The sequence below is a fragment of the Gigantopelta aegis genome, chromosome 9 (assembly GCF_016097555.1).
Source record: "Gigantopelta aegis isolate Gae_Host chromosome 9, Gae_host_genome, whole genome shotgun sequence".
Lineage (NCBI taxonomy): Eukaryota > Metazoa > Mollusca > Gastropoda > Neomphalida > Peltospiridae > Gigantopelta > Gigantopelta aegis.
Window position 1 is genome coordinate 68601908 of NC_054707.1, and position 27482 is coordinate 68629389.

At 35.6% G+C, this 27482-nt stretch overlaps 1 protein-coding gene across 5 annotated transcripts in view; it reads right to left on the reverse strand.

Annotated features, from left to right (window-relative positions):
* Positions 1-2120: 2120 nt before the first annotated feature.
* The window catches only part of LOC121380585 (mediator of RNA polymerase II transcription subunit 25-like), a 43460-nt gene continuing 18098 nt past the window's right edge, over positions 2121-27482 (reverse strand). The window contains exons 12-23 of one of the 5 annotated variants that reach the window (XM_041509466.1): positions 26345-26908; positions 24114-24225; positions 22405-22570; positions 21149-21310; positions 20870-20911; positions 18668-18748; positions 15290-15370; positions 13956-14042; positions 11890-12013; positions 10076-10123; positions 5718-5836; positions 2121-3101 (exon numbers count right to left, since the gene is read on the reverse strand). In XM_041509466.1, the coding sequence (XP_041365400.1) occupies positions 2877-3101; positions 5718-5836; positions 10076-10123; positions 11890-12013; positions 13956-14042; positions 15290-15370; positions 18668-18748; positions 20870-20911; positions 21149-21310; positions 22405-22570; positions 24114-24225; positions 26345-26908 (1811 nt within the window). In that variant the 3' untranslated portion in view covers positions 2121-2876. Of the gene's footprint in view, positions 3102-5717; positions 5837-10075; positions 10124-11889; positions 12014-13955; positions 14046-15289; positions 15371-18667; positions 18749-20869; positions 20912-21148; positions 21311-22404; positions 22571-24113; positions 24226-26344; positions 26909-27482 lie in introns of all 5 variants that reach the window. The other 4 variants (XM_041509465.1, XM_041509469.1, XM_041509468.1 and 1 more) reach the window with 4 other exon arrangements.

The following is a 27482-nucleotide window of genomic DNA, read 5'->3' on the forward strand; positions in this document are numbered from 1 at the left end:
CTTATTAAAAAATACCCTCATTTATTTTTTAAAAAGTTTCATGATTTAAAAAAAAGGATTATGAAAAACAAATCTTTGGGTTTTTTTTAACTCTTTCTTGGTAAAACAAGTTTCTAATAAAACTCAAATGGGTCATTAAACTGGAAAAAACAAACAAAAAGAATTGGTAGGTCAACTAAAGTTTGAACTTTTGCCTCACCATTATATCAATAAACACCCTCTTAACCCAGCTCCAATCAAAATGTGATGATAAATGATACAGGTAGCTTTAATGTTCATAGGCTATATTTATTTGATCACATCAACCAATTTAGTTGGAACATGGCAAACTTTTTATCAAACAGCAGTACATAATACTGTATTTTTTGTATCCATATAGTGTGAACATATTTCATTTGTTTTTAACTTTTAATTAAAAACGTTTTTAAAGTGGTTAATGCTCATTACCATTGATTTGAAACAATTTCTTATCATGCGAATCAGGCTGGATGTATACCTGGATATTTCTCCATATCAAAATTATAATATACTTATTTACATTTTTGAATTTTTATACTGATGATATTCAATCATAAATTGTTTCATATCATGGCTCACACTGGAAATTGTTTTGGATTAGCCAATTTTCAGATATGTAAAGTATTTTCTTGAAAATGATTAAAATGTGTTTAATTTAAGGAATATTTTATTATCCAAAGACTAAAAATTCGCAATTGGCTAATTTGGCAATGTACAGGGTGAGCCCTGCATATACTTACTTGGTTTGACACCCAAATAGCTGATGTATTTTTCACAATTATCAACATATTCACAAGTAAAAACTACTTGTTTTAAGTACCCCCTTTCTATAAACATACATGAACGTTTATAATTGTAAACAGTCCCTAACTACTTAATATATAAGCATAACAAAATATTTCTTAATTTCATAAGGACACATTAATATAATGCAATTTATATGAAGTTAAGAACCACCCATATTGTCTCTTTAACAAATTCATTTAAGTAAATACGAATCCATCAGTAGCTAACCATATAGTTTAAGAAGGCCACACAAAACGTGCAATGGAATAGGGGTGCACATTAATATACCAACCGTATGAGTGCTCTTCTTGTTGCCCCACTCGATAGTTATAATTTAATCCCCCACCCACCCCACATAAGTTCTAAAAGTCTGAGGTACTCATAATAATGTATGTACAATTAACAAATAACATACATGCAAGACAGTTATTATAAATAACAATAACATAACAGGCATATTACACAGCACTAATGTGTACACCACCACCTAGTATAATTTTTTCGTATCACCAATTCAACCATTCAACTTTTTCTTTGTCTGTTACAAACAAAATTGTACTCAACTTGAAAGTCTGGCAATCAAATAATAATTTCAGATTTCATTATAATACTGACCATTTTAAAACAGTTTTATGCAACTATTTTGATAGTTACAAAATAACAACAAATAAGAAGGCCGACATGTGTGATGTCTCATAAAGATGAAATCAAGAAAAATGTAGATGTATGTTTTCCATGTCTAGTAAGTTGAGATCTTCTATACTGTTCAAAATATGTAGAGGATATTTTAATTCAGAAATGAATATTAATGGAATGAAACATACATGTATTAGCAGCAGCACGTCAACACAAAATGACAGCTAGCTCTGAGCCCAGATCTAACTCTTCCCTCCTCCATCCTCGGACATTTCTGTCAACAAAATTTCACAAGTTCCAGCCTTGTTGCTTATCTAGAGCCTAATTCACAAAGCCCCTTTAAGTAACATAATATCATCCTTGAAGGTCTCGTTTCCACTGCACTGCAAGATGGAAGATTTGCAAGAATTAGGTCCCAGGGTCTGGTTTGGGCACACCTTATACTTCTAAAGCATGGCATAAACATTTAAATGCAATGCTTGTATTCAATGCCCGATGTCATTTAAAAGTCTATAGGTGACATTTGCTGTGTTCTAAATAAGATCAGGGCCCAATTTCACAAAAGATCGTAAGCCTAGTTTTGCACGTAAACGTAAATCCACGACTAAATGACCATTCTTATTACTATTATAGTTCAACAAATATAGTTTGAAGAACACATATTTCATTTTGTTTGGTCTTTAAAATACTCCAGCTTCCATAATGATGTAATTTTCTGTGTGAAATTGATGCCAAACATGTGTAAACGCATGACCAGTACAACTGCTAGTAGCAGACATAAACTTACGATTTTTAGTGAAATGGGCCCTGGAAGGGTAAAGTCATCTACAAAAGCCTATAAGTGGCATTAGCTGTGTTCTTAAAAAGGTCTGAGAAGGTAAAGTTGTCTCACAAAGTCTATACTCTGTCCCTTTTTAAGTAAAATTTACAAAACTGTTTAGGTGGCATTGACGGTGTACCAAATAAAATTTGGGAAGGTGAAGTCATCTAAAAACATTTGTATTGTGTGTACTGGCTGTATTCAAGGTAAGATCTGCGAAGATGATGAAGTCATCTTGTAAGTCTGTAGGTGGCATGGGCTATTTTTTAAATAATATCTGGGAAGGTGAAGTTATATAAAAGTCAATGCATTGGCTATGTTCAAAATACGATCTTGAATGCCAGTAGGTGGCATTGGCTGTGTTCTACATAAGATCTAGGAAAGTGAAGTTATGTGTGAAGTCGTTTATCAAAGTCTGTCCTTGCTGCTGCTTCCTGAATCCTCTATTGTATGGTTTTGGTACTAGCTTTGTTATAAATAACATCTGGGAAGGTGAAATTATTGATGACAATCGGTAGGTGGTATTGGCTGTGTTGTAGTCGTGTAAGACAACGGTAGGTGGTATTGGCTGTGTTGTAGTTGTCTATGACAATCTGTAGGTGGCACAGACTCTATTCTACATAAGATCTGTGAAGGTGAAGTCGTCTATAAAAGTCTGTCCTTGCTGCTGCATTGGCATTCCCTGTCGTATGGTGTTAGCCATCATGCCGGGCTGTGATGGTTGTAATGTGTGTTGAGGTTGCTGCTGCTGAGACTGCACCATGATCTGCTGACGTATCTGCTGCTGCTGCTGCTGTTGCTGCTGCTGCTGCTGGGCAGGCTGCTGTGCTGGTGTTCCACCCTAAAACAATTCAATCCAAAGTCAGTTCTAAATAATTAACTTAATTAATCAAATTCACCAATGTAAGAAATTTTTACAAAACTCGCTGCTGTATTTTGCTTATAAATTTATGAGAGATGGAAAGATTGAAGATGTCTCTTTAAAAAAAAGTGTACAATGTATGATTATTATACATGTACTAACAAATTATTATAAGAGATGTTCAGAATCATGACTGATTAGCACCAACATCAGTAGTCTGCTTGCATCAAAAGAGAACCGATGAAATAAAAACATTTTTTTACAAATTACTATCCAACTGCAAAGATTATCTCCTATTCTGATATAGAGATGATGGCAACTGATGGGACAGGCAAGGTAAAGTTCCCACTAAAGTCTTTAGTATCTGTGTAATGCATTATCAATTTATTTAGTAACAATTCTGATGAAACTGTGTAACTTGGCTGTTCCAGCTTTTTGTTTTTATCCCTCTATTACAACCCCGTCAGTGGGCTCCAGCCAGGGCATCACGACTGATACATCAAAGGCTGTGGGATGGTGCATATAAAAGATCCCTTGCTGCTAATCGAAAAGAGTAGCCCATGAAGTGGCGACAGTGGGTTTCCTCCATCAATATCTGTGTGGTCCATAACCATATGTCATATAAGGCTACACTTATTTAATTTTTTTAGGATTACGGATTTTTTTTGAAGGAGGCTATGTCGGAGGATGGAATAAAAATAAAAATAAAATTCACCCAATTCCTGTTGTTTTTATTAAAAAAAAAATTGTATTACGGATGTTTTCAATAAGACGTTCGGGAAAGAGGAGAACTAAAACTAAAAAAGATCCAAAAAGGTTCCCAGCCTTGATATACTGAAGCCAGGTATTACATGCTGTGTATGAGAGGAAACTACCATCCACCAGCCCAAAGGAATTTAAAAAGAACAAGCCAAGATTTAAAAAAGATACAAATTGTTTTATTACCATTTCAGAAGAAAACAACATGTGTTTGGTCTAAATTCCGAACTTGTCGAAAGATGAAATGAAAGTTCAAAGTCGGAGTTGGGTATAAATTAAAGTATTAACACCATTCAAAACATACTTTGTACTACTTTTAATAAAAATCCATCAAGATAAAATTTAAATAAACATATTAATTAATTAATGAAATGTCAAGGGAGAGAACGACTCTTCGGCACTCCGTTTCAGATGGTATTGAATTCCACTTTTCTATACACCACTCCACTCCAGGTTGCACCGCACCAAATAAAATACTTCCGGATCGAAGCTGAAAGTGCACCGACAAAATCTTACGGAGTTGGAATTGGATGGGCTTGTAAATACTGATTTAGCTTTATATTTTAAGGCTTGTATTTTTATTTATTCGTATTTCCCGACACTGCCACTGTAAAAATCATAAGTAGGCGGGAAAATAAAATAAAAAATTGGCTGAAAACTGAATTTTTCTTTTTTTTCATTTTGGCAAAATTAACGTCGGCGGATCCGTAACCCGAAAAAAAAAAAAAGTGTGGCCTAACCGTAAATAAAATCTGTTGAGTGCGTCGTTAAATAAAACATTTCCTTTCCTTTCCCTCTATTACAAATAAAATTTAAACTATGTACTTTGTTGGAAATTTGTCAGGAAAGTTTATTTTACACAGATTTTAGTAAAAGTATTTTTTTAAAAGAATTATATGTATTTAAAACTTAATATGTTTTTACATGAGTTTTAACATTATTTAGTATATAGTTAATATATTCCAATTCATCGGGTCCCTTTGGCCTCAAATAGATTCCTGCTATTGAAAATATATCAACTGAATTTGACATTTAAAAAATAAATATACTAATTTAGTACTACTTACCAGGGCCCCGTTCCATGAAAGAATTGTAGCTAAGGTTAATTGTAGTGACTTATGGTGAATTTTACAACTGGCACCGTAAACTTTACAGCCGTTCCACAAAGCAACCTTACGGTAGTCGTAAGTGCCCCTTTACCGATTAAAATATTCTTTATGAAGAAGTATGAATTAGTTAAATAATGAATTGGTTACTGACTTTTCGGAACATCTATTATGTATTCAATGGTATCGGACATCCATGAAGTAACTTTGTCAGTTTATTTGCTAAGCGATAATTGCTGAATGCATAAGACATGAGAGTTATCTCCCGTATTTTCATGTAAAGGTCGTATGGCCGAGAATATTTTTCATCGAACGCCGAGTTTTATAAAAGGTATTTGGTATATATTAGATCCATTTTTATACAAAAAGTTTGTTTCTTTCTTAGAAAATGACCAAATCATCATTTAACTGCCATTTGACAGCTACGTTAATGGCTTACAACTGCCTTGTACCTATTGTAAATTTTCACAGTAATTTACGACGATAGTAAGCTATGCTGTTGTGGAACGGGCTGGTGATCGTAGAACAAAGTTAAGGAGGCGATAGTAGGCATTTATGGTGATAGTAGTGCTAAGATAGCTTCGTGGAACGGGGCCCTGGCTATTTTGTAATGTTTGAGTGCTAAATGGTTCAGAGTACAAGACTTAGTGAGAGTATCACTGTACTCAGTGATGTGCGATATTGATGATATTAAACTTCTGGAAATGTTTTTCTGAACAAAACACTTTACCTGAACTTGAAGGAGCTGCTGCAACTGTTGCTGCTGCTGCTGCTGTTGTTGCTGCTGCTGCTGCTGTACACCCTGTTGCATTTGCAGCCTTTGTTGTTGCAATTGGAGTTGTCGCTGAGCTGTTACAAGAAATTGTATTCTGCTTATGAAAGAAGATGAACTGATCAGATACTATTACACTAAAAATAGATTGCATTCAAAGTATTAGTTATTTGACAGAATCAAAGATTTCTACCAATTTAACTAATATATTTGATGTGATTACATGACATTATATACATAGCAGTTGTAACAAAAAACAAAAAACCCCAAAAAAACCACCCACATTTCAAGGATTTTTCAAGCACATTTCCAATGTCTTCAAGGACTACATTTCTCACCTATTACCTACTACAAGCTTTATATACATGCATGTCTGCACACACTTAGACATGTTTACAAATAAATACCCAATGACTCACCAGTAAGCAAAGCCACACATTCACTTTATTATGTTTGCTTGGAAACGTGCCATTTCAATTGTTGGTGTATAAAAAATCTTTATTTCTAAATTGAAGGAAGTTTCTGTAAATTGCAAGCACTGTGTATATGTTCTAAGTATAAAACCCATATTTGCAATATTTTAAGTACTACCCAAGGTCTTTTCATGGTCTGTATGAACCCTGCCACATGAAGGAAGATTTGAGTATAATATCTATTATCTACACTATAAGTGCTAAATGTTTTAAAATAACTCCTATCAAATATATCTTTCTTCTAACAACAAATCAATAAGATGTAAAATGTAAAGTACAGGACCCATATTCACAAAAAAGTGTAAATTTACGTCTACGACTAGCACTTACGTGTGCCGTAGATTTACGTTTACGTGCAAGAAGCACCGTATTCTTAAAGATGGTCGTAAATATAAACGTAACTTAGTTGGACGTAAATCTACGATTTAACATTCTCACTGGAGTAATTAATAAAAATACATTAGAAACGATGGCTACCGGGTAAATAACAAATGCGCAAAACGCAATTTTGTTTGTCGTCTGCTAACAATAACATTGCGAACAGTGAACCATGGCATTTTGGTATTGGTGGGGATCCGCGTTTTGGTACGAACTTGAGGACATTTCTTAAAAAGGAAAAGATAACTCAGGAGAAATTGGCTGAGTCGAAAACATCCATTCGATCACGAACAAAAATATGTTCAATCCGTGGGCGTTCGCCATCGCAAACTGCTTCATTTATTGGAAATACTGCTAGTTTCCGTAAATAATAGTAAATAACGGCGATCGTGCTTGATTTATTATATGTACACTACTTACGTGCAGCGTTAGTTGCAACCTGAGGCACTCCTATATTTACGTCCAACTTTACACGTAACTTACGTTTTCGTTGTTTCGTGAATAGCTCTTCAGTCGTAGATTTACGTTTACGTGTAAAACTAGGCTTACGATATTTTGTGAATATGGGTCCAGAAGTCTTAAAGACCATCACAAACATTAAAATAAAAGATGCAAAATACCCACATCCTGTCACCACACATGCCAATAATAAAATAGATATGAAACACCATTAGTACACCAATAAGCATACACGTCTTACCCCCTTAACCATTAAACCAAAATGTGCCAATTTAGGCTGACTGGACAGTATTTCTGTTAGAAATAAAATCTTGATTATAAAATCTATCTCTCAGGTAACTTGTCCAGAAGGTTGCTGGTTCAAAACTGCTTACTGTCCGATGAGCTGTGTGTTACATAAAAATCATTACAATCTTATTACTATCTGCAAACTGTCATATTTCCTGTTTATATTAAGATGTAACAAATCAGAGTAGCTTGCAGTAATGTAAAGTGTCATATCAGTGACTGAATGTAGTTAAAAACAGTTGGAATTTAACTTTTAAAATGAAAGCAAAACATAAATAAAAACTCAGGCATAAAACCCATATCCTCTTAAATTTACAAGTATTACCAAAGATGGATTAACTTGGTGCAATGAGATTTGTTAACCCTTTTGGAAAAAGGCACTGTGACAAATATTTTTTAAATTAAAGTATTTATTTTACCTTTTTACCTAAAAAATGATTTATTGTACATAAATAAAAACTTCCAGCCAGTTACATGAACAACAATATGGAATGACAATGCAATATTAAGACAACCCATACCAACAACACAAAAACGATTATATCACAAAAATCATCCAAAAGTATAATTCATAAGGTGGACTCATACAATTTAATAATCTGTTTGGGCAAAACTGTTCTAAAGGTGACAGTTTAACAAAACAAGGAATCTACCAAGTACACATATGGATGAATAGACAACATTAGCATATCATAAAAGCTAAGCCTTGTGACTTTGTACAATGGAACATAAAATTAAAATAGCACCGTCAGCTTTCCCAAAACTATGACCAAACTAGAAAGCATTAACAACATAAGTCGTCTGTTTAATACAACCCAACACAGGCTGACAAAACAATAATGTATTTGTCATAAATTCTGGACTCTCATTAAATGTAGTTACAGACTACTACAATGTCATAAGATGAAACTATAGACAATGTTTTGACATATGCAGGTAAGTAATCCCCACCATGTTATTTTTTAATGGGCTAGGTGAGCTATATTTCCAGGACTTGTGAGGGTAATGTCCGAAATGCAAAGTGCACAACTGGGTATCTGGTGAGCATTCAGGTTTCAACATTATATATGGGTGCAATGGCATGTACACGTATGAGTGACTTCTCACCATAAAACAATGCCTGAAATTGGATACTTAACTAATTGTATGAATCTTATGTTGAAATTTTTTTGTTTTGTTTAACGACACCACTAGAGCTCCTTGATTTGTTAAATCATCAGCTATTGGATGTAAAACATTTGGTAATTTGACATAGTCTTATAGAGGAAACCGCTACCTTTTTTCCCCCACTAGTAGCAAGGAATCTTTTATATGCAACATCCCCAACAGGATAGCACATACCACAGCCATTGATATACCAGTTATGGTGCATTGGCTGGTATGAGAAATGAACCTTAATGTTGAAATCTAAACAACTTGTAAACCTGCTGCTATTCACTTTTAAATTAGTAGGATGAGATAATCTCAACCACAGCATACATACAGTTTATTACCAGAGAACATTTTGGTATCGTCAATATATTAGGAATAAAAATAGTATTATGTGACCTTGTGGGTCTTTGTAAATGGGAATGGTATCATTCTAAATAATTATAAACTAGTGCATTTTTGTTTTAAGAATGCTGGACAACTTCCAATTTAAAATTGCTAATGAAATGTTTTTGCTTGATAACTGTGAATGCATCCATCAATTCTTGAGTGTTCCTGTAGCACATGTATATGTATGAATCAATAAAAGTTCTGTGATCTGGTTATGCTGCCTATTATATTCAAAATCACAAATGCACAAGGTCATGACAGCTGCCATGAATAACCATCAGACGCTTTCTCTGTGGAACTGACGAGAAATCCTTCCTACTTTGTAGGATTGCCACTCCCAGACTGGTTTGACAAATTTAAACCTGCACAAGACAGTAAAGTAAAGTTTGTTTTTAATGACACCACTAGAACACACTGGATTATTCATCATCGGCTATTGGATGTCAAACATTTGGTAATTTTTTACATATACATGTACTCTTAAGAGAGGAAATCTGCTACATTTTTCCATTAGTAGAAAGAGGTCTTTTACATGCACCATCCCACAGACAGGGTAGCACATACCACTGCCTTTGATATACCAGTTGTGGTGCACTGGCTGAAACGAGAAATAGCTCACTGGGCCCACCGATGGGGATCGATCCCAGACTGATTGCATATCAGCCGGGCACTTTACCTCTAGGATAGGTCCCGCCTCCACACACGTCAGAAGCTTGACGAACAAAGCAACTTGTTACACTGTGATTAATCTAAGTTAATTTAACAACCCCAGATTAAAAATAATTATAAAAATTAATAAAAACTCAGCTTTAACCCTTAAACCCTTTTTGAAATGACTCTTGTATACCATTTCTAGTTGAGTATTTTGTTGCAGATATTAGTATTTAGTGGAAACAGAAATTTATTAAAACCACAAATACTTTATGCAGTATACTCAACCTTTCAATTAAAGTGAATGATACACTTTTAATTCAACAAATAATTGACACAATAAATACTGGTATTGTGAAAAATATACAAAACATTAGCAAATAGCAGACATCTAATATATAGATCTTGTAGTCCAGAATGTATGAGGGACAAAAAAAATTCACATCCCAACATCCACAAAACTGGGTTGTAATGTAGATGCAAACACCACCAAGCCCACTTAGACAGGATGTTACCATAGTTACGTACCAGCATACATGTGACTAGGTGGAGGTGGGCCTGGAAAATACACCTCCTCTACAAATGGACAGACAAGTTTTCTAGATTATTGATATTTGTGAAGCAAAAATCAGTAGAGCTCATTTGGCTGAACAACATACAATGTAATTATTACCATTATTCACAAATTGCCCATCCGCACCTTGTAAACTAGAAATATCCCCCCCACCACATATTAGAATCTTAAACTCTTAACACCAACACACACCCCTAAATCTGACCCTGTTGCAGACAGAACCCCTACCAGTATTTGCAAACTAGAAACCTTTTTTTAAATTAAAAACGTGCCTGCCTCAGTTTCCCCCTTCCCACTAACAACCCCTTAATTGTATACACAAGCAGCAAACTTAAAAGAGTTAACATATTTCATATCACACATTTCATATATGAAGGTTAACAATTGCCAGGGACATCACTTTGTGCAGTCAAGCTAAGAAAAATATATAAGTCAAAGTAGCAAAATAAACACAGCAAAGTTGAACCACGAGACAGAAACAGCCAAGTTGAAATAACTTATAATAATAATTATTAATCAAGTAAAGTAAATTATCCTGGAATTCATACACTTTTTATTATCTAATATATAGTTCATACAGTAATTCAATATTTTATGTGAAAGCAATTTATAGATAGAATAGATGTATAACGACACACCAGCATGAAAAATACATTGGCTATTGGGTTCAAACTATGGTAAATACAAAAATAATGTGATGATAAACATCAATATAAAAATTCAAGACTTAAATAAAAACACAGTGTAAAGAACTGTGCAAAAAATACAAAGTCTGTATGACGTAAAACTTGTAATAAAAGTTCTGGATGGAATCGAAAGCAATTTATGCCTTAAAAATAATCATTAACTGTCTGATGATACACATTACAAAATGCATGTAATTTGTATTTGTGCATTTTCTGTAGTTACATTTTACACTAAACCTGAATTTTATGAGACTGTTGATTCAAAATGCTAAATCCACTAATCAAAACTTAAATCCACAAATTAGCATTTTCTCCGAACATTGATAAAATCCACTAATCAGAATTTCTCATAAATGTTAAAATGAACCAGTATGCTGCATTCAGGTCTGCTTGGAAAATGACAATTCTGAATTTTAAACTCATAATCACAACTTGTACACCTTTAAGAAAATAAGTTCTGGTTCCCTCAAAATAATCAACGTTTCTTACTGACAAATTTAGCTATTTCTACTAATACTGAAACAAAGAATTGAAAAAAAAATAACAACAAAAAGAGAAACCTTTTAAAAATAATTTTGTTACTCGAATTAAATTTTAAAATATTTTTCTATTTCAAATGTTTGTTAATTATGAACAACATCAGTTTTCCCAATTGAAGTGATGCAAAAAAGGATTAAAAATAGTCTCCCACCATTTTTACACTGAACAATCATATTCCATGGAACATTTAAGGTGTATGGGTTTTTTTTAATCATCAAAAAGAAGCTCATAGAAACATTTTGTCACCATTTTCCTTCTAAATTAAAAAAGGTGCAGGTCACTTGGTGAGCTTGTTTTTCTTCCCAAGTTTACAAGTTGTTAATACAAGCTCTGGAACATTTCGGACAATATTTTCCTGTCAGAAGTTGTTGAACTGGTAATTACGAGCACACTCGAACGCAGCATTATTATAACTGGTGAACAAAATCTACCAATCTGAAACTGTTGTGGCAAATAAAACAATATATTAATTTAACACCACAATCTTAATATGAACATGATAAAGGTTACTACCAATTCTGTTCTTTAATATATCCACCTACCCATCATTTGTTGTTGCTGTCTCGCAGCAATTGCATTGCGTTGCTGGAGTTGTTCCACCTGCTGAAACTGCAGCTCTTTTTGCTTGGCCATTTGAAGTGTTTGTTCCAAGTTTTGAATCTTTCTCTGACAAAAAAAAAAAAAATAATAATAAATAAATAAAATTATCATAAATCAGTAAATAATTATTTTCAAAGAATATGATCTTAACTGTTTCACTGAATGAATGAATGTTTAATGACACCCCAGCACGAAAAATACATCGGCTATTGGGTGTCAAACCTGTTTCACTGAAGACTACCATCAAAGGTTTAAGCATTCCATGTTCCGTTACGTAGTTGCTCCCAAGACAGATGTTATTGTTAACAGCTTTATGTGTTGGCAGATGCTAAGATTTGTTAACAAAATAGACATAAAGTTTGTTTTGTTTAAACGATACCACTAGAGCACATAGATTAATTAATCATCGACTATTGGATGTCAAACATTTCAGTGGAAACCCGCTACATTTTTCCTAATGCAGCAAGGGATCTTTTATATGCAGTTTCCCCACCGACAGGAAAGCACATACCACAGCCTTTGATCAGTAGTGCAGTTTGGAATGAGAAAATAAACCTGGTATATTAATCACACACATCAAATTCATGTGTGACTACAAAACATGTATGACATCAAGTATCTGTAGTTTTGAGGTTACACACACCTCTAAACTTTAATGCTCTGTAGTTTTGACATCACACACCTCTAAACTTTGATGTTCTCTTAGCATGAATACATAACCTGACCTAGCTAATTACATTTCCTAACATCACACATTTACAGACTTCAAGTTGTTTGAAAAACAAATTATTAAACTTAATAAATCATGAAGTTGTAACCAATTGTTTGTGACATATTTGAAGGCCTGAACATACCTGTAAATAATAGCATTTTCTTTTTGAGGATTGCTAACCTGTAACCTGCAAATCAAAACATTAATTTTTTGAGGGCTGAGGATTGCTAACTTACCTGTATATCAAAACATTAATTTCTTAAGGGTTGAGGATTGCTAACTTATCTGTAAATCAAAAGATTAATTTTGTGAGGCTGAGGATTGCTAACTTACCTAAGGGGATTCGAATCACAGACTCTCAGTATGGAATCCAGCGCTCTACCAACTGAGCTAATAGGGAAATTCCCACTAGCTACTGCCAGTATGAGCACTTTATACCAACACTACTACATACTCCCCCCTCAAGTGAAGCTACGTCCCGGAGCTGTGGGCCACGGGCAGTTGAATTATTATGGGTCCTGACTGAGTTATAATTGTATTCTTCTATTAAGAACACACCCAGTCCCTATGTCGGCTCCAAATGTAACAGATAAAAATCAACCTCCATTAAGGGGATTCATGAGAGTCCAGCACTCTACCAACTGAGCTAATAGGGAATTCCCACTAGCTACTGCCAGTAGGAGCACTTCATACCAACACTATTACACCTGTAAATCAAAACATTAATTTTGAGAGTGTTGAAGCTTGTCAACTTACCTGTAAATCAAAACATTAATTTAGTAAGTATTGAATATTGTCAACTTACCTGTAAATCAAAATGTTCATTTGTTTGAGTATTGAAGATTGTCAAATTACCTGTAAATCAAAACATTAAGTTTGTGAGTGTTGAAGATTATCAACTTACCTGTAAATCAAAACATTAAGTTTGTGAGTATTTAAGACTGTCAACTTACCTGTAAATCAAAACATTTATTCTGTGAGTGTTGAAGATTGTCAACTTACCTGTAAATCAAAACATTAATTTTGTAAGTGTTGAAGAATGTCAACTTACCTGCAAATCAAAACATTCATTTTGTGAGTGTTGAAGATTGTCAACTTACCTGTAAATCAAAACGTTCATTTTGTGAGTGTTGAAGATTGTCAACTTACCTGTAAATCAAAACATTCATTTTGTGAGTGTTGAAGATTGTCAAATTACCTGTAAAACAAAACGTTCATTCTGCGAGTGTTGAAGATTGTCAAATTACCTGTAAATCAAAACGTTCATTGTGCGAGTGTTGAAGATTGTCAACTTACCTGTAAATCAAAACGTTCATTTTGTGAGTGTTGAGGATTGTTGATCAAGTTTGCTCCTTGGCTCCCCATCATTCCAGGAACAGGCTGCTGCTGAAAAAGATAAAAAATAAATACAATCAAACATCTGAACCACAAATATCCATCAGTATATTTCATATAGTCTTCACTGTCACCCAAAGTTGACAAATTTTGCCTTCAAAATTCAAGATTCCCAGTCTGGAGCTCCACGCGGTAAGACGTGTTTGTTTCGCTTGTGCACACTGCACGTGCTTTCGTGTGCTCGACTTGGGGGTCCTTCATTTCGTTGTTTTTCTCGTTTGGACAGTCTGCACCACCAGGTTGGATTCTTTTTCAGCGAGATTCCTCACCTCCACGTTTTTCTCCGTCTGACTATGTTGACTTGTTTTTTCGTGACTTGTATGACAGCCATTCTGCAGAACGCCACGGTTGTTCGTGTTTAGTCTCTACATGTCCGAGCCTGTCCTAGCAGCACTGGAAGATTGACCGCCCCACTCTAAGAAGAAATAGGAAGCGGGGTCGGCCCCTACTACTCTTTTTCTAGACTTTACATTGTTTTATAGTGATACCATCTCGTATCCTCCGGAGTCGGGCCTGTCCGCACCACTATACCAACCCATGACGACTGGTACTCTACTTGTTCGGACGGATCCGGCTTCTCAAGATCTGTATTTCAGCACAGCACTACACCTTCAACGTCTATCGACTGTCAATCTAGGGCTTTTCTTGATGGGATGCAACCCATCTCGTCCCTTTAAGCTGTGCACCCAAACGGCCTTAACGAGGCCACTCGCATGGACATATCGATCGGACTTTAAACGTTTAGATCTGCGTTCAAAATTTTATGTCGAAATTACTTTTTTTTTTTAATATTATTAAATAGTCCGATCCTCTCCTCTTTCTCTTATTTAATTTTGGACTGTCCTTCTAAAATGCTCCAAATTATATAAATATTCGGCCGAGCAGTCAATTCTTTATTATTTTTGGCTTGTAACTTTTTTTTTTTTTCTTCTTTAATCTATTAACCTTTTTACTGATTGCTATTTTCAAAATTCTGCCCATTTTCACCCCCCCCCCCCCCCCCCCGTCATGCCACCGATCTTATTGGAAGTCGGACTCGGGATGGGCGTGTTCGAAACCCTAGTGGTATATGGGCACGTTAAACTAGTTATTATCATCATCATCATCATCAAAATGCAAACATTTTCCCTGAATTTGGCATTGAGCAGATGTATTAATTTGTAACTGAATACTTGTTAAAAAAAACCCACTAAACAAAATCATCCCAACTTAGTATGAAGAAGACAGATTACTACCTGTGCCTGGTCCTGTCCCACCGACATGGAAACGACTGGCTGCTGCATCGTGCTGCTTGACATTGGCATCGTACAAGGCACCTGTAAACCACAACATCATCATTGTTCAGTGTAATGATGCAGAGACTGGCAGAATGAAAAGTAATCGTTAAAAACTCAATCAGATCTATTATTATTACCCATATGGCTGAAAATATCTTGATACATATCAGAGTGATACGTCCCACTAGAAATGCCAAGTGAGACATAACACTTTGTGACATCATCAATTAGCACACTACAACCTTACAGGAACATCAACCAAACGAGTTGAGTGATATTAAATTGAGACCAATCATGGGTAATAAATAGGATATTAAACTTGCTACCATTCTGTATCATGTTTATTTTCCCTCGTGAAATAATTTTCATTGTCACTCGCTAAAGCTCACAACAACTGAAAATTATTTCACTCGGGACATAAACATGATACGAAATAGAAGCTTGTTTAATATCCTATAAAACATTACCTGTATAAAACTAGCAGCGTAATCCAAATGGACGAATGAATAATTAATGACACCTCGGCATGCTTCAGTCTCATGCCATCACAACCTCATTTTAAAATAGCGGTCTGCTCAATACAGTTTATATTACATTTGATGATTTGGAAGAATAAAAAATGTGACCTCTTTAAGACATGTGGCTGCTTTTTTTTTTTTTTACAGATGGTCGCTTGAGCTGGCTTGATAGTATATTATTCTGATATAACACAATCTCAAAAATGTAGTCTCTGGTTTATTTGTATTACTTAACCATTTAAAACACACTGGCGAGTACAAAACATTGGGCCTAGTAAGCATAAACAAGTTAAACATTAAATCATCAGTTCTTAATATCTTAGTGTATCAAAAAAAAAAAAATCATGTTTACTTCCTATATGACCAAACTCCAGCTTAGATCGTCTGAATTTGTTATAGATGCATTTATTTTTAGCTTTAGCCTGAGCATGCACAACATATTATGTACAGGAAGTTTAGCCAACGATAGGGTAAAGTCAGTTGGACAGCTAATGTCCGTTTGTATCTTTGATGCATCAAACAATTACTATATGCCTAGTATTCATTAGATTTCATGTTGTGTACATTCTTTTAAATAAGCACTTTATTAGCACAGATATGGAGCAGAAAATTTCTTGGAATTATCAAACATCATACAATTTTTATTAGTAGTAAAAAAAATATTAACTCAAGGACAAATGTCAATAATTATAATAAATAATGATAATAATAATCAAGTATTGAATTTGGGGATCTTTTTAAGGATTCCACTGGAATTAGTTTAAGATTCCATCCAGTAAATTTAATCCTGCAAAATGTTCAGCCTTATAAATGTAAGAAAAAAATCAACCTCCACTGAGGGACTTGAATCACGGACTCTCAGTGTGAGAGTCCAGCGCTTACCAAGTGAGTTAATAGGACAATCTAATTAAAATTAGCTCCACTATTACATGTAGATCTAACAGCAGCCAGTTGGAGCTCATGTCCCCCAATCAAAACCTTACTTGCAGAATCATGCCAGTGATTTGAAAATAATTTGAAAACATTCCGAATTATCCTGAGGGTATACGACATGTTTCATGTGAATTATGAATTACGAATGCCTTATTTAGACCTGTAGAACTAATTTTAATCAGATTGCTAACAACACTGCGTAGACTCCAATGTCCAGGTAACATTTCGTCTGTAAATAATAATGTATATATTGACCAATCACTTTGCCTTTTATAACGTTATTTGGGAGCATACAATTTCTAAAAATATTGGGCGAGTCTATTTTAGTGGCCGCAGTACAGCGAACCATACCAATACGTACGGGATGGGTTATCAGTCTTCAATTTTACATTTAACATTATTTATTTATTAAAAACCCCCAACTAAATCAGTCTTCAGTTTTACATTACAAATTATTTATTTTATAAAATAAAACATGTTTTAAGGCATTCGTAATTCACACGAAACATATCGTATACCCTCAGGATAATTTGGAATGTTTTTAAATTATTTTTAAATCACTGGCATGATTCTGCAAGTAAGGTTTTGATTGGTGGACATGAGCTCCAACTGGCTGCTGTTAGATCCACATGTAATAGTGGAGCTAATTTTAATTAGATTGCTAATAAATAGGAGCACTGTCTACCAAAACTGCTAAATACTTTCCTTGCAAGTGAAGCTACGTCCTGGAGCTGTGGGCCATGGGGCAATTGAACTGTGACTGGTCCTAACTGAGTTATAATTGTATCGTTGTGTTAAGAACACACCCAGTCCCTACATCAGCTCCAAATGTAACAGAAGTGTTGTATACAGGAAAACAACTCGGCATAATATTGATGATGCCTCTTACTTTTATACATGTTCATTCAACTCCTCATACCGGTGTAACAGCCCAAAATATACCCCCCACCAAACTATACCTGGGATATAAACTGGACTAGCTCAGAATATACCCTGGGGTCTAAAACAGGCTAGCCCAGAATATACCTCTCTAGTCTGTATTTCAATGTCCAGAGGTTTTTCCCCATCATAATTTATATATTTTGGGCTAGAGAATATCGAAATATCTTCTAAAATGACTATCTGTGATATTTTTATTTTTATGAAAGCAATAGTTCTTTTAAAGCATTTATTATTATTTATTTATTTGTTTTGTATACAGGTTAGTATTAAAAAATGAGGAATAGGGTTAGGGGTAGGGGTATAAAACAGGCTAGCCCACTTTAACCCCGGGTATAGTTTGGCAGGGGGTATATTTTGGGCTGTTACACCGGTACCAATAGCACACAACTGATACACTACCATACCATCATACACAATATCATCATACACCATTTAATGTGTGTAACAAACATCATCAAACATCCAACTTCTTACATCTACAGCGAAAATACAACTAAGACTGAATCTAAATCTGGTAAAAAAAAAAGTTTGTTTTATTTAATGACGCCACTAGAGCACACTGATTTTTTATCTTATCATTGGCTATTGGATGTCAAACATATGATCATTCTGACACTGTTTTTAGAGGAAACCCACTGTCGCCACATAGGCTACTCTTTTTACGACAGGCAGCAAGGGATCTTTTATTTGTGCTTCCCACAGGCAGAATAGCACAAACCATGGCCTTTGTTGAACCAGTTATGGATCACAGGTCAGTGCAAGTGGTTTACACCTACCCATGGAGCCTTGCGGAGCATTCACTCAGGGTTTGGAGTCGGTATCTGGATTAAAAATCCCATGCCTCGACTGGGATCCGAACCCAGTACCTACCAGCCTGTAGACCGATGGCCTAACCACGACGCCACCGAGGCCGGTTCTAAATCTGGTAACCTTAACAACAAACCTGTGATGTCATCATGTCAATGCTTGATGTTGACGTCATGGGGTTTGTCTGTAAAGGAACATTTCCTTGATTCGGTAGATTCTATAGAAGGAAAAAAACCTAAAACATTGAAATAATAAGCTTAAAAAGTCTGATGTCCTATATGCTATTAGGTATGATATATATAAAAATCTAAATATAATAAACAGAAAAAACATATACATCAGGAAATATTAGCGAGCCTAAAATATTAGCAAATTTAGCAAGACCATACAAATCGATAATATTTCATGACCAAATAATCTTGAAAAAATTAAAAAATTAAAATGTGTATGTGCATTAAAAAAGAGCACACAATATACAGGGGTGGGAATTGGTGAACTGTAAAAAAGAGGAAATCTAGAGGGGTCCCGAAAATGTTTGGTTTTTTATATGCACCATCCCACAGACAGGATAGCACATACCACAAACTTTGATATACCAGTCATGGTGCACTGGCGAGCAAGAAATAGCCCAATAGGTCCACCGACAGGAATCGATCTTAGACCGACCGCGCGTCAAGCGAGCGTTTTCCCACTGGTTTACGTCTTGCCTTAACATGTACACAAGTTTACAATCACAGAATAATATCTCACTATTATTACACCATTTGTACTGAGGGACCGGCCTCGGTGGCGTCGTGGTTAGGCCATCGGTCTACAGGCTGGTTCAGATCCCAGTCAAGGCATGGGATTTTTAACCCAGAGTGAGTGCTCCGCAAGGCTCAATGGGTAGGTGTAAACCACTTGCACCGACCAGTGATCCATAACTGGTTCAACAAAGGCCATGGTTTGTGCTATCCTGCCTGTGGGAAGTGCAAATAAAAGATCCCTTGCTGCCTGTCATAAAAGAGTAGCCTATGTGGCAACAGCAGGTTTGTTCTAAAAAACTGTCAGAATGACCATATGTTTGACACCCAATAGCCAATGACAAGATAAAAAATCAATGTGCTCTAGTGGTGTCGTTAAATAAAACAAACTTTACTTTTTTTGTACTGAGGTACACCAAATAGAATGAAATATTGGTATTATGTAGGCAGTTTATAACTTTTATCATAATCTGCTTTTAATATTTATTTAAAAATAAAATATTTGTCATCAAATAAGATCTTTAGATTAACCAAACGTAAAAACTTTTTTTTCAATGTTTGATATATGCTAACCTCGCTAAAATTTTATATAATGGAGAATTCATGGTTAACTGCTGACTCTGTGAAACTTAAATGTTGAACATGAATTCAATAAGGTAAAAAGTAATTAGTTTTTTTTTATCCAATTCGACTTATTTTCATGCTTATATGCAATTAAGGTTCAAGCTTGCTGTGCTGGGCACACACCTCAGCTATCTGAGCTGTCTGTCCAGGACAATGGGTTAATTGTTAGTTGTTAGTGAAAGAAAAGAAGGCGTAGTGGTTTTACACCTACCCATTGCATTGTTAAAACTCACTCTGGGTGGGAGCCTGTACCAGGCTGTGAACCCAGTACCTACCAGGCTTAACCACGCCACCACTGAGGCCGATTGACAGCTATCAATTGATTATGATTATCAATGGAAGCTAACTTTATTGTTATCACTGTTTAAGACTGATATTTTAATTTTTATGATTAAAACCTGCCTTATAAAACTCATATTGTTAACTTGTGGTGTTAAGTTTCATTACACAAAACAAACATGGCAGATTTGAGTTTAGTTGAGTTTGACGAAAATGGTCAAATAAAAAGAGTTACTTTTTTTAGTCATATTTGTTCATGTATAATAATATACTGATGGAAAGGAATAAAGGATCACACAGATAGCAACAAGAAATAATGACTGCATCAAAAATCAATTCATACTGTCCGAAGTTGACTGGGAACATATAGGCAACACATTCAACACTACAGACATTCAATCCCACATTACAACTTGGTATGAAATACAGACATTACTATGCTAGTAGTGAATTAAATTTGGTCTACAATTCGATGTGTTCCCTTATTTCTTTCCATCAGTATAGTTTATTTGGATGAGATAAAAAGAATCCATCATATGCAGCAATGTGAGATAAAAAAGTTAAACTCTTGATGGTAGTAATTTCAAGCCTGGAACATAGCAAGTCTCATCCCAGGTCAAAATGAAGCCACCTCATGCTTACTTTTTCTATTCCACATGTCCCTGTATATGATGGTTGTTTTCTAGCCTTACCTGAGCTGGAGTTTGAATCGGCTGTGAAACTGGTGGGAGACCCTAATATAAAATAAAATAAAAATATGTTACAACTATTATCCAACAAAATTTAATATATTATTCAAAATAATTGTTATTAAAATATTTCTTCATGTGAAAAAGCAGTGCATAGTGAATAGTAGTTTTGAAGAGAAAAAAAGCATGTTAAAGAAAAACATATTTTTAATGAATGGAAACCAACATTTTATGAAACATTTGTACGATATTTTATAATAAACAATACTGCATCAAACATACCCGGATTGTTCTGTGTTTTGTGAGGACATGTTTGATTCCCTGTACAAATGCACTCTGGTCGTTTGGTATGAGTCCGAGGAAAGCCTTCTTGCGATTGCTGAATAACAGCAGCAGGACACGCACTTCACACTGAGACGGCTGCGGGAAGTGCACACAACCAGCCTAAAAGAAAGGAAAAGTTAAAATGTTTGTTTTGTTTAACGGCACCATTAGAGCACATTGATTTATTAATCATCGGCTATTGAAAGTCAAAACTTTTGTTAATTTTAAAATATAGTCATAAAAAGACAACCTGCTACATTTTTCCATCAGTAGCAAGGGATCTTTTATATGCACTATCCCACAGACAAGACAACACATACCATGGCCTTTAATATACCAGTTGTAGTACACTGGATGGAACGAGAAATAGCCCAATAGGCCCACTGACGGGGAATGAACCCAAACCAACTGTGCATCAAATGAAAGGAAAGAAATATCACTGTACTGACACGTTAACACATTTAAAAACTATTTGGTGTATAACGTGTGGTTATTTCGACAACTAATTGTGACAAAGTGAGGAAAATCTCAGACTTATTCCTATCAATAAAGCAGTATGAGTTTCTCATTTCAGTAGTTTTCGTAAATACACACAACGAAAACACTGTGTGCAACATATTTGTGGGTATCGTGGGTCAAATTTTACTGAAACAATATTTAGAAGTCTACTGTGAAGGCAATGTGCTAAAATAATATGATACTTGCAAAGAATGACAAAAAGTCTACTGGGGCCTAAGCCACTAAACTCTCACAACTTTACAATCTCACAGTGCAATTCAAAAAGCCTTACGAAGACGATGCTTTGTTGTCTAACAGAGCCTAAGATAGCTTTGTGAATTAATCCCCTGGGCCCCCATTCCACGAAGCGATCTTAGCCCTAAGATTACCTTAAGCGCATAGCTACTCTATGCACTTAAGTTGATCTTAGGGCTAAGATCGCTTTGTGGAACGGGGCCCAGGTCCTTAATTAATTTTGTTGAATATAATGTAAAATTAGATGCCAAGAAACATCCAGTGAAAGGTGATTCAGTTATAGCCAAGTAATTGTACACTTATTACAAATTTATTAACCGGAACACACCTGGAAAAACTAAATATTGGGAACTCAATGCATGTATTAGTAGTAATTTTATCTGTAAGTCATTAACAGTGAATTATACCAACAACTTATTCTTCATTTCATACAATAATTTAGACAAAATGCAGATACTTACAAACCCAGTTCCCATAATACGATACAGGTTTCTCATAGCCTCCACGTCAGTGTGTTGAAAGTGGAAAGATACAGTTCTTGAGTTGCGGAAAAGGGAAGACAACTCATTCAGCATATCTTGTGGCATCAGCTGCATGATAAGTTTCTCTGGCCAGTTGCGAGCATTGCTGTAGAAATAACCAAATTTAGGTGAGTTTTACAAAATACTACTAATTGCTCTAACCCGACCTACTCTGAAGAAAGTTTTAGATTTCTTGTTTTCAGCCATCAAGTTTCTACATTTCTTTTCCACTCACCAATTTTCAATTTAACAACATCCGAGTCGTCCTTTGAAAATGGTACCTTTTTGATGCCCAGACATTTTGAATAAACAATTAAGCAGACATTAATTTTGTCTCAATTCCACCTAAGATATTACAGTGAAACCCCTCAAAACAGGAAAGCCATGGGACCAAGAAAAAAGTCCGGTTTTGGGGGTTACCCGGTTTACAGAGGTTTGAGTATTGAGGTGAACTGTTTGTTGGTTGATGTTCTCTATACAATAACAACAAACAAAAGGGTTCAAACAAATGGAAAAATTAATTAAATTCCTAGTTGCTTTGCTGTTCAATGTTGTACTCGTGAGACGTACATGTAGGCTATGAAAAGGAGCTCAATCACATTCGTAAGTTAATCTAACTTTGTAACAATCGAGCTCAGAATAAAGGGAGTACATTTGTTTCCTCCAGTTATTTAAACATCAAAGCTGTTAATTAATCCTGTAATTGATATTTGTCAACTGCACAACAGTGACATTGGAGCATGCGCACATGTAATTAGCTCTGCATATGCAATCACCTTATCGGCTGAGTGGGTATTCAAAGTATAAGTAATGCAGTAATGATTGAATTCAGTGTGACAGTCTGGTTTTCTGAGGTAAAATGTGCATTAAAGGAACACAATGGGACCAGATAATTTTGTCCATTGCAGTTTAGAGGGGTTTCCGGTTTAGAGGGGTAAATTTTAGTGTTAAAAGATACGCAAATCATGGGACCGTGTAAAACAGGGAATTCCTGTTTACTGAGAGTCTGGTTTTGAGGGGTTTCACTGTAATATCCTGGATTCCTTTCAAACAGAAAGGAAAAATATACAAGTATAGGATTCGAATTTTACCGTATCAGGGCTTCTAGAATTTTTATAAAATCCACTAGCCATGGGATCAGTGATTTAAAAAAGGTACTAGCCACAATTAAAAGTTCACTAGCCCTACTTTACCTTTAGTTAATACAATTTTACTAAATAATAATAATAATCAGATATGTCACCTAAAGAGGGAGATGTAGAGCTTAAAACACTAACATTGGAGGGATGGGGTGAGGGCAGGATATTCATATTTACAAAATAAACTTAACTGCAACATTTGACAAAAACAATTTCACTAGCCGTCGGGTATGGCAATAGTAGTTATTTACTAGCCCAACACTGAATATCACTAGCCATGGGAGTGGGGCTACCATAATCTAGAAGCCCTGTAAATATATACAGTAAAGTTCTCTTACAGTAACGAACATGCTTAGAATGATCTACTGCATAGAAAGTCCTATTTTATGTCTCTATACATTAATAACCAACTTGTGCAAATGTGTACAACAAATTACTGCTACCATGGTCCCTTTCGGTTCGGTATAGTACTTTACTATATATGCAAGTGTTGAGTTGGTATACACTCACAAATCTTGGGTTGATGCATTCACAGAAACACAACAGCTCAGCGTCTTGGTACTCTTCTGCTTTACCGAGTTCGGTTCTTGAGTCTTTGTTTTATCCTGGTATTCCAGCATTCCTACAACAACAGAATCAGAATTACTATGTACTGAATGCAGTTTAACTCACACATGCTAGAAAGATTTTTTATTGCACCGTGCTGGAAGAGATACCCATGTGATATTTATTGTCTCTTTACATTGTGGAATATGCCTTTTGAAAAGTCATGACCTCTGATCAGGTGACCAACTGTATCACACAGTACAACTCCACATATATCTTTGTGCAAAAAGTGTGTGCATGGTTCTTTCGATTCATATTTTTAAATTGAAAAAAATACTTGCTGTCAATTCTTATAACAAATGTTAGCAGCATATATATTTTAATAATTTTGTTTAGCCTTGACTATGTTTATACTATTGTTTGTGTAAACTTCATTGATAGATGTGTGGTTTAAGAATACAAAGAAAGACATGTTTTATTTAACAACACTCAACACATTTTATTTATGGTTATATGACGTCAGACATATGGTAAAGGACCACACAGATATTGAGAGAGGAAACCCGCTGTCACCACTTCATGGGCTACTCTTTCCGATTAGCAGCAAGGGATCTTTTATATGCACCATCCCACAGACAGGGTAGTACATACCACGGCCTTTGATATACCAGTCGTGGTGCACTAGCTGTTTAGGAATACAAAGTTTCATTGATAAATGGCTAAATGAAGTAACCATAACATGACATATTGTAAGCGACATAATTTTCTCGGTCTTTAATCTCTGCATTTTCAGGTCTTGTTTTGTTATTTTGGAAAGTCACTATGTGTGATTTTTGGTCATTGATGTGCTGTGAAATAAATAAAATACTATACTTGTTCCCATGTGAGATCATTTATATTACAACTCATGTGTTTTTAATTGTTTCGCTCGTGATGTACAATTGAAAGCACAATCGTTGTAATATAAACGGACTCACACTGCAACTCGTTTAGTATTCTCTATATAAGTAACTATAACATCATGTCACACAAAAGATTATCATGGTTTTCTGAAAATGATAACCTCAGTGCTAGTCTTTAAAAAGCACTTATTTTCTGTTTTTTAAGTACTTTAAAATGATATCACACAATACGAGTGCAGCATATAAGAATAGCCGATTACATAACAACCGAAGGAAGGAAGGAAATGTTTTATTTAACGACACACTTAACATATTTTATTTATGGTTATATGATGTCGGACATATGGTTATGGACAACACAGATATTGAGAGAGGAAATCCACTATTGCCACTTCATGGGCTAATCTTTTTGATTAGCAGCAAGGAATCTTTTGATATGTACTATCCCACAGACAGGATACTGTAAACCATGAAAAAAATGAGTGCGTATAAATTTCGCGTCGTTCGCGTCAAACTTTATGTCGTGAAATTAATACACACGCACTATTTTTCAGTTTGAAGTGTGCTTAAAGTAATTTGTTTTGTTTTGAAATATTTTATTGAGAATAAAATTCACAAAAAGATTCACTCAACAGGCACAGCCTATACACGAGTTCTCCTTGATGGCGACTAATCGTTAATTGTTTTATGTAACTTCAATCGATGGCGACTAATCGTTTATTGTTTTATCTACCAAAGGGTGTTAACAGTTAACAACTGAAGCTGTGAGTTGTGATTCTAATACAGGTGAGGTGGGTAGGGCCTAATCCCCTCTATAGACTCTGTACCAGGCACAACTGCTTGATGTAGGATAACAGAATATTGACTTACAGACAGTAACTTTATAACAATTACACTGAGCTGTCTTTATCCATATTTTTTTTGAGCTGTCAACGGTCGTTCGCGAAAAAAACACGTCGCAATATTAATACGGTTTACAGTAGTACATACCACAGCCTTTTTACACCAGTTGTGGAAGACTGGCGTTAACATGAAATAGCCCAATGGGCCCACTGATGGCAATTGATCTAGGATCGATCGTGCATCAGGCGAGCGCTGTACCACTGTGCTACATCCCGCCCCCACATAACAATCGATGTCACAATCAGCTATTCTCATATGATGACTCATACATTTTTCTATTAGTAGCTAGTAGCAAGGGATCTTTTATATGCACCATCCCACACAGAATAGCACATACCACGGCCTTTGATATATCAGTGGTAATGCACTGGCTCAGTGTGAATCACTCACCTCTCCAAATGACCTTCTTGCCTTGAAGCTGTAAGCTCTTCGGTCCCAGCGGATCTGACCCTGCATCAGCTCCACCCATCACTCCCACCGGATTGGCCACAGCTGTCGATCCCGACCCAACAATCCCGACCTGCGGCTGAGACGAAGGATTCTGCTGTGGGAACGGCTGATTGGACACCATTCCTGACTGGTTGGGCAACATTGAGACTGGAAGCTGTGTCACTCGGTTTGATTGGTTGTCAGTCTGGGCCACCATGGGCTGAGATGTCTGCAGTCCCGGTTGGTTCATTCGAATCTGCATGCTGGGATTCTGGACTAGGATGTTTTGTTGTTGTTGTTGTTGTTGTTGTGCTGTGATCACCGTCTGTTGCTGTTGGTTCAGGTTGTCTCCCTGCACGGACATGCTGGTGGGCGGGGTCACGACGATGTTGCCGCCACCGCTGCTGACCCCACCCTGGGTCATGCCTGGCTGTGCTACCATCTGGTTCGGTTGAGACATCGCACCCATCGCATTCGGCATTCTCTGGTTTGGTAGCATTCCACCTTGACCCGGTCTCTGCTGACCTGTATCAATAAAAATGTTAATATTTTAAAAATATGGAGTAAACTTGGATCATTTTCTCTTTTAAGAAATGCCTAATGTGACCTCATACAATGGCAGGATACCAACAGGATCCTAGTTTTATGACGAAAAGTTGTTATATCAAATCTCAATTTTACTATGTATGTTTTTAATAACAGACATTTTATATAGGGTTTAAACTGGATTCTAAAATATTTATGTTATTTGACGAATTTGGTAAGAAAATCTGCAGTCAAAATTAAGTTCGAATTAGCCAAACAAAATCCAGCAGGTAAAATAACACTACAGCAAATGACTGCTTAAACCCTGATTATATAGTTTACTAAACATGACTGTACTCTCAAACGTAATGTAAATTATATAATTCATTCTGGGTGTGGTAGTTCTAAAGTAAACTACATTCCTTCCATGAATGTCTCAAACAGAGTATAAGGCCGGTAGGTACGGGTTCGCAGCCCGGTACCAGCTCCCACCCAGAGCAAGTTTTAACGACTCAGTGAGTAGGACTACTATCCACTCTTCTCTCACTAAACAATAACCACTAACAACTAACAC